General features: G+C 36.4%; 1 protein-coding gene across 1 annotated transcript in view; it reads left to right on the top strand.

The window, feature by feature from the left end:
* The window catches only part of PGM2L1 (phosphoglucomutase 2-like 1), a 90,391-nt gene that overhangs the window by 33,348 nt on the left and 47,850 nt on the right, over positions 1-9,193 (top strand). The window contains exons 2-4 of the mRNA XM_006885577.1: positions 3,723-3,890; positions 7,050-7,156; positions 8,029-8,113. Coding sequence (XP_006885639.1) covers positions 3,723-3,890; positions 7,050-7,156; positions 8,029-8,113 — 360 coding nt within the window. The remainder of the gene's footprint in view (positions 1-3,722; positions 3,891-7,049; positions 7,157-8,028; positions 8,114-9,193) is intronic.

Raw genomic sequence — 9,193 nt, 5'->3', positions numbered from 1 at the left:
TAGGAACAAATATTGATTGTTTAATCAAAAATTAAAAAGCAATAATATTCCAAGTAGAAGTTCTAATAGTGGCACAAATCAGGTTACAGAGGGAAGGTAGTTCTTAGAATAAAAGGCCTATTGACTAGCACTTTGTCTATTATAGTATAAAGGTTAGGAACCACAAGATGTAGAGGCTCGGCTCTCAGGTGGATGCTGCTGTGTCAGCACACGGGAGCCTGGGTTCAAACTAGAAATAAACTTTGTTAATTCGGGGGAAAAAAAGGATGTAGAGGCTCAACTATGTCATTCATTGTTCTTAAGTCCTGGAGCAAATTCCATCGACCACTGGGTTGTTTTACAACTCAGAAGTCTGAATGTAAGGCAGAGGTGAAGTAAGAAACTGCTTATGAGGTTTTCTGTCAATTCCAACAACTAAAAATAGTGAGAAGAGTTGGAACCTCAGAAGGCTTTTAAGACCAAATAGTAGGCTCTTGTGTCCAGGAGAATGGAATATACTTACCAATAATGTTAATGCTCACCCACAGCTCTTCTGGGAGGATCTAAATCATTGAAGTGTCCTCCTTTGTTTCCAGCTGGGATCTGGGGCCTGTCAGTCCTGTCAGCCACGAGGACCTGATGTGGGCCACCCTTGGCCAAGTGTCCTTCAGATCCACTCTTAAAACAAGTGAGTGGGAGCTTCCTCTCTACTCCCTTGCCTATCTGTGACTATTGTCTGTGACACTGTCTACTGAAGTGGCCCAGCTTTCCACAATGGAAGCAATTCTGACCTCCTTTATTACCTTTGGGTGGCAAGTCTTTCTATCCATTCATTTGTTGATGGGCACACGAATTGCTTCCATCTCTTTGCTATTGTAAATAATGCAGCAATAAATAAGGGTGTGCATGTATTTGTTCGGATGGCATTTGTGGTTTCTTTAGGGTATATTCCCAGTAGAGGCACTGCTGGGTCAAATAGTATTTCTATTTCCAACTGTTTGAGAAAGCACCAAACCACCTCCCATAGTGACTGCACCATTTTATACTCCCACCAACAGTGAAGAAGTGTTCCAATCTCTCCACAACCTTGCCAGCATTTATTATTTGCTGCTCTGTCGAAGTTTGCTGTTATTACTGGGGTGAGGTAATATTTCATAGTTATTTTAATTTGCATGTCTCTGACAGGAATTTTGAACATTTCTTCATGTTTGTTCGACATCTGAATGTCTTCCTTGGTGAAGTGTCTATTCATATCCTGTGCCCATTTTGCTATTGGGGTTTTTTACCTTTTTCTTGTTGAGGTGGTGGAGCATGAGTATTCTATAACTTTTAGATATGAGTCCCTTATCAGATATGCCATTACCAAATATTTTTTCCCAGTCTGTAGCTTTCCTTTTTTACCTATTGGAAAAGATTTTTGATGTACGTATGGATTTGAGTCTTAAAAGGTCTCATTCACCTATTTTGTTCTCTCCTGGTTGTAGGCCAAGATTATAATCTTTACAGAATCAAACTGGCACATCTGCAGAAGGACTAGTAGGTTAGAACTGCTGATCTTTTGTTAGCAACTAAGTGCTTTTCCACTGTGCTACCAAGTCTCCTTTTTTAAATTTTTACTGAAGTTAAATTGTTATTAGAAGCCTATTCATCCACCCTATATTGTGTTTGTGGTAAGGTGTTAGAGGCCTTTAGAGGCACGCCAGCCAGTGTGTACATCCTGTCTACATCTCTAATACTTTATCAGTGATAGCAAACTTCCTCCTTACATTTTGTTCTTTATCTTATAAAATGGTACTTAGAGTATGACAGGTAATAATAATAACAATGAGTTTTCTTGTATGAATAATAGTTCTTTCATAAAAAATTGTTTTTCTGACTAATTCTTTTCTTCAAGAATATGAATACCCCCCAAAAAAAGGGAATATGAATACCCCCAATTTTGCATGTTATTGATAAAGGTATTGTCAGAGGAAAATCTGCTGTCATGGACCTTTCCAGAGTGCTGAAGAGCAACAATGTCAGTCTAGATACAAAGGTGCGCCTAATCCAGGCTGTGGTCTTCCCAATTACTTGTTATGCTTCAGAGAGTTGGATAATGACTAAGGATGACAGAAGAGTAGATGCCTTCAAGTTGTGGGGCTGGAGAAGAGTTTTGAACATACCATGATATGCTAAGAAAACAAGTAGGTCTATCTTGGAGAGGGTGGAACCAACTCTCTCCTTAGAGGCTAGGATTCTGAAGCTCTGCCTCACTTACTTGGGCACATGGCCAGGAGAGATCGGTCCTTGGAGAAGGACATCATGCTCAGAAGGGTGGACAGACCGTACAGGAGAGGAAGACCCCTGGTGAGATGGGTTGATGCAGTAACTAGGGCAGTAGGGGTTGGTGTGTCAGAATTAGTGAGACTGATTCAGGACAGGGCAGGGTTCAGAGCTGCTGTGCATGGAGTTGCTATGCATCGCAGGTGACTCAATGAACAATAACATACTATGACAGGTTTGGAAGCAGGAGTGGCATTCATTTCCTAAACAACTTGCCTCTGGAAACTCAATGAACTTTGATAAATGTTGTTAATTGTAGAGGGGCTTCAGGCCTTTTGTTCATAGGGTTGTGATGAGTCATGCTCGATTCAAAGGCAATCAACAACAACAATATTGTCAATGACGGTTATTGTCATGTGATGATATTGCTATAGAGAGAAATCCATGGGCCAGTGGGCATGTGTAATTTAAATTTTCATGATGGTTGCTATAAAATCACTCTGAAAAGACTGTTCCAGTTTGCAGTCACTTGAAGCATGAATGGCAATGTCATGTGCCCTCTATAATACTGAACATTTGTAGTTATTTTCATTTTTGCCTGTCTTGCACCTACTTTTTAGTGTTAAGTTCCTTCATGTATGTTTGAGCACACTATCAAACCTAACAGTATCCTATATAGGAATAATATGATAATAGCCAAAATAATTCTGACTCATAGCAATTCTCTAGAGCAGAGTAGAACTGCCACGAAGGATTACAAAGGTTGTAAAAAAATTAATAAGGATAACAGAAGAATCAATACTTTTGAGTTGTGTTTTTGGTGAAGAATACTGAATGTCCCATGGATTACCGAGAGAAAAAAACAAGTATATCAGAAAAAGTGCAATCAGAGTGCTCCTTAGAGGTGAGGATGGCAAATCTTCTTCTCACATTCGTTGTATATGTGGTTAGTTAGTCCTAGGAAAAAGACATCATGTTTGGAAAGGTGGAGGGTCAGCAAAAGAGAGGAAGACCATCAGAGTGGCGGGCTATTATAGCAGGTATATCAGATGGGGAGGATGGCACAGGATAGAATAAGGTCCAGATCTATTAGGGTTGCTATGAGTCGTACTTGATTTGATGATACTTAACAGCACCACCACGAATATTTACAAAAGCAGAGTATCACAGTTGTTCTGTGGGCCAGTTGTTGGGTTCACACAAACAGCTGACCTTTTGGTTAGCAGCTCAACTGTGGGCTGTTTGTCAGTGTGTGCCTTTTGTAAAAGTATGACAATTAGAGATTTTTAAATCACCTTTAATAGGTCCTGGTTCCTTTGAGGACTTAGTAAATGGCAGCTATTATTTTTATTATATAGTAGCACTGCTGTATTTATAGTTGGTGTAGAGATACACATAGTGATTATTGACTCTTCAGAAAGGCTTTATGTTAAGATCCTGCCTATGATCCTGATTAAGTTTTCATTTTTTTTTTTTTATAGAATCCCAAAACAAAAGAGCAAATTGAAAATCTGTTACGGAATGGGATGAACAAGGAGCTTCGAGATCGTCTTTGTTGCCGAATGACCTTTGGGACTGCAGGACTTCGTTCTGCCATGGGAGCAGGGTTTTGTTATATTAATGACCTTACAGTAATACAGTCAACACAGGTGATTATTATAGTGTTGTTATATGCATGCTTTCTCTTACTCAGATTTAAAAAAAAATGAGTTAGGTAATACTTTCTTTAAATATTAGTTTTATTTTAAGGAACATGCTCTGATGAAGTCTAAAATGCCCCTTTGTTCTTTCTTAACCCTTATTTTCAAAATCATTCGTATGTCTACAGGTTACCAGAAACTTTTTTATTTAGTGCATTTTGATTATTATTATGACAATGTTACTTCATATTTAGAAACAAAATGTAGATAGAAGATGAATAATCCTAGTTTGACATATGGCCGTTGATAAACATCAACCAAATTATTTGGAAAGCTTGGTTGAAAATATGTTCCTTTATCATGACTTTTTGTGTTCAGTTTTAGTTCTTTAAGACAATGTTGTTATGTGCTATCAAGTTGACTACAACTCTTAGCAACCTTACGAACAACACATCTGAACCCTGACCTATACTGTACCATTCTTACCATCTCTGATGTACATGGACCCATTGGTACAGCTACTCTACCAGTCTATTTTTCTTGCACTTACCTTCCACTGTTCTAAGCATGATGGTTGGGTTTTTTGTTTGTTGTTTTCCAAATACCATCCCCTCCTAACAACATGCCCAAAGTATGCTGGGTGAAGCATCACCATTCTTACCTCTAAGGAGCATCCCAGTTGTACTATTTTTCTGCAATTTTATCCAATTTATTTTTTAAACAGGTTTCTCTTTCCATTGTATTCTCTTTGCTACTTCCACGAGCTATCCTTTAGAAGTTAAGATTGTATTTAATATATATAGTCATGTGTTGTTTAATAACCATTATACCTTTGTGAAAAATAATGTTAGGTGATTTAGACATTGTATTAAGTGCAGTGAGTCCCCAGATCCTGAGCAAGTTTCATTCCTAAGTCTGCCTTTGAGTCTAATTTACACATAAGAACAGGTATAGTTCATTTTTAATGTTAGTCAGTCAAATGTTTGAGCAAATAATACATAACATACCTTTCTACACATAAAAAATTTTAAGAACTTTTAAATACAATAAGCATCTTTAATATAATATTACAGTAATGATAATAAAATTTTGATACTTATCACAAAGAAGCACTTGTTTTTTATTACAAACTATTGTATGTATCTCAAATTTTTAATAATAGGCTTTGCAGTTACCCAACAAAGCCTTGTGCAGTGCATGAATACACTGAAAATAGTTTAGGACTAGAATTACTCTGTGTACGTAATTCTGATTGATACAGTCAATCAGTAAATCAGTCAGTGTTAAACTTGTGGTGGTGTAGTTCTGTAAAGCCAAAGGCTAAGTTGATAGGATATAAACTACCTTGTCTCTCATCTTTTTTATTTCTCAACTACAGATGCTTCAGTTAATATTTTTTTTTCCCAAATACAAGTCATCCCCAATTTTGGACAGGGTTTCATTCCAATGGCTAAGCCCTAATAAGTTGGTTGTGATATTAAGCTGAATACATCTTTTTAAAAAATTTCATTAGTATTGACTTTTATTATTAGTATCTTTACAAATTTCACCTTTATTTGCTTTTGGGGATTGAAAGTACTACATATAAATATCAATGAGTGAACATTTGAAAACTATAACATCAGGAAATTATGCATTGTTAGCATTTTATTTTGTTGTTGTTAGGTGTCATCAAGTCCACTTTTACTTATATGTACAACAGATCTAAGCCTTGCCCTATCCTGTGCCATCCTCACGGTGTCCGCTCCAGCTCAGTGTTGCACTCATTGTACCGGTCAAGCCCAGTGAGGTTCTTCCTTTCCTGCCCTGACCCTCCAACCTTCCAAACACCATTGTTTTTTTCCAGGGACTGCCCCCTCTTGACAGCATGCCCAAAGTATGTTATTGTCTTTACCTCTAAGGAGCATTCTGGCTGCATTTTTCTCCAGCACTGATTTGTTTGTTCTTTTGGCAGTACATTCAATACTTTATTTTTCCTTTTCTTTTTAAAAAAAAATTATTATTCTAGTTTATTTACAAAATTTGAATATATTATTTTCCAGAACAGTTTCTACTCGTCCTTCACCCTCACTTCCCCCACCGCTTCCAGCACATACATACACATAACACACAGAGGTAGGTACATTGGGAAGGGAGAGAAAATAATTTCAAATTTTAACCAACCATGGACCAGAAGTCACTAGAGTCTGGTTTTGTGCTGTCACTTACATACTTAGTGTCTACCATGTACTACTAGCTCTTCAATAGTCAGTATAAATTAATTTCTGTTGAATAGCCTTGGGCAAGTCACTAAATGGAGCTTCAGTCTTATACAAACTCTTTTATGAAGAAATGTGGGGAGACAGAAATAGAAATGATATTTGCATTTTTCATTTTTCAGGATTATAATAAAAATTAAATATGACAACATTTGTGAAAGTGATTTAAGAAGATTGTAGCAATATGAAGTGTTATTTTCAAAGAATTAGTATTCATTTATTAAAGTTAGCAAATCATACATAGTTAAATGGTTTTAGTTTATCATTGTGTTGTGTTCAATGTTAAGTACTTCAGTCCTTTTTTTTTGTTTTTTGCTACCCTTAACTGCACACTTCTTAATTTGTGAGATTTCTTCTTCCATGAGATTTTAAATCACCAATGAGCTTTGTAATTCTCATTTGGAATTACAGATGAGATTGAGAAATGCCTAATAAGGAAATAGATTTTTTTCATGTTGAAATGCTTGCACAATAAATAGGTTAAATCTTTTAGCCTTAATCTTGAGATTTGGCAAATGATTAAAATAACAAAAACGCTATTCTCCACAGCCTGGAAGGCAAGAAATAATTTATTTTGGTCATGCTGACAATCTTTTTAGTGTAGTAATTCTTATGTCCCATTTTTGGTTTTGTTTTGTAATGTTTTATATGTTGTATCATATTAGTTGGACACTTATTTGAGAGTTCTATAATATTGACTGTCTGAAAGTCAAGGAGATATGTAAATTTGTCATCTTGTATTTGTGGACTGAACAATATTGTAAAAATGAAAATTAATAAATAAGATCATAAAGGAGCTGGTTACTTAGGAGCCAACAAGCTATACGTCAAACTTGAAAGTAATAGATTTTATGTCTTATAAAATGCAAGGTTTAGTTGGGAGGTAATCTTTTGTGTTTATCTGCTTCAGGGGATGTACAAATACCTTGAACAATGTTTCTCAGACTTCAAGCAGAGAGGCTTTGTCGTTGGGTATGATACCCGGGGTCAAGTAACTAGCAGCTGCAGCAGCCAGAGGTACAGTGTCAATTATTTTCAAGATTATGTTGAAGTGGAATAAAACTTTTTTTCTTTTTTTGGCACAGTAGTAGAATTTATGAAATAAGACTGTCAAATAAAAAATGTTCATTTTGGACCTGAAATAGTAACTACAGCATTTCAGACATAAACTTCAGATTTTATAGAAAGAAATAACATTTTAAATATTTAAAGAGATTGCATGTAGAGTATACACTGTGTTAGGCAGGAGTAATTTTGTAGCTTGTGTTTTTTCTGTATAGTCCCTATTATACTCATTTTCAGGTATATTCATACAGAGATAATCATAATAGAATAAGACCTCTTTTCAGGGTCTTATTTTCTAAAGTTAGAATTCCAGCATAGTGCAAACAGTTAAAATGTTTGACTGTGAACTGAAAAATTAGCAGTTTGAATCTACCCTTAGGTGCCTTGGAAAAAAAGCCTGGTGATCGGCGTCTAAAAACCAGTCACTAAAAACCCTGTGGAGCACAGTTCTCCAGTAACCGTGGGGTTGCCTTTAGTCTCAGTTACCTGCACAGGGAACTGGTCCCCCCATAACTCTCAGGGTAATTATGCATGTTAACTACTTTTCTGTGGTTTAATTTACATAATTAATTGTACATTATTTAGTTAAAGAGCTTTCAAAAATGAATTAATGGAAGAGGAGTTTAAATTGATAAGTATGTTCATTGTTAAATTCTTCTTTAACTCTTCTTTTTCTTTTCCCTTGTCTCTTAGTTGGAGTATAAAGCTTAATTAACCAGTGGTTCTAATTGGTTTTATTGGGTTTCTGTGTCTGTAAGGGGAAGCATTTCTTTTATAGAAAAGTAGTTTTAAATACAAGTAAAATCTCTCTCTTTTTTCTTAAGGCTTGCTAAACTCACAGCTGCGGTCTTGCTGGCTAAAGATGTTCCTGTTTACCTTTTTTCAAGATATGTTCCTACCCCTTTTGTAGTAAGTATATCATTTTAAAGAAGCTCTGTTGACACTGTGGTTTAACTACTAAGCTGCTAACTAAAAGGTCAGTGGTTCAAACCGACCAGCCACTCTGTGAGAGAAAAACATGGTAGCTGGCTACCATAAAGATTTATAGCACAAGAAACCCTTTACCTTATTGAGTCACTGTCAGTCAGAACTGACTTGATGGCAGTGGGTTTAGTTTTAGCTCATGTTGTAAAATTGATTGTATGATCTTTTTCTCTTAAAAAGTTTATTAGATCAACCAGTATTTAAATTCTTTTCATGTATATAGTTCTGTATTAAATTATATGAAGGACCAAAGAGGAGGAAACACATTTTGCCTTGCATTTACTTTCATTCAGTAAGCCTTGCATTTATTCCCATTAAATAAGCATTTTTTTGAAGGAGCACTAGCAGCCTAGTGGTAAGACATTGCTTTGTCAACCATAAGGAACACAATTTAAATCCACCAGCTGCTCTGAGAGAGTAAGATACGCAGTCTCCTCCTCTGCAGTTGAAAGTCTCTGAAAACCCACTGGATGGTCACCTTTGAGTCACTTCCAACTTGACAGTACACAAGCAGAAGCAGCCTTTGTTGAACCCCTTAAGAGCTTGATCTAAACAAATGGGCATATTCACAGTTGTGGTGAAATGTTTTGATGCTTTCCTTTCAGTAACTGATTTATCAAATAAAAATCAAATAGGATAGATTTGAACACATTATGAATAGGCTTGGTCTGATGTACATATCTCAAAAAACTTTGATTGCCATTAAATCAGAACTGTCTCTTAACTGATACCCCCACACCTGTTGGTTTTCAGATTGTAAATCACACATGAGGAGACTGTCCCTCCTCCTTCCTCAGAGCCACATGTGGATTTGAACTTCTAGACAGGCACCACCTTTCAGGTAGCAGCAATATATTGTTGTTGTTGTTGTTAAGTGCCGTTGAGTTGCAGGTGACTCATAGTGACCCTGTGAAGGAGAGTCCTCAATGCTTGGGTGTCTCTCATCCTCTCTCCAGGTTCATAGGGTTTCCGGAGGCAAGCTATTACGGAAGTGGATGCCACTCC

Source organism: Elephantulus edwardii, unplaced genomic scaffold (assembly GCF_000299155.1).
Source record: "Elephantulus edwardii isolate Elephantulus edwardi_28Jun2011 unplaced genomic scaffold, EleEdw1.0 scaffold00044, whole genome shotgun sequence".
In the NCBI taxonomy this organism is placed as follows: domain Eukaryota; kingdom Metazoa; phylum Chordata; class Mammalia; order Macroscelidea; family Macroscelididae; genus Elephantulus; species Elephantulus edwardii.
The sequence above is the reverse complement of the archived record's forward strand: the minus strand, read 5'-3'. Positions and strand labels throughout refer to the sequence as shown.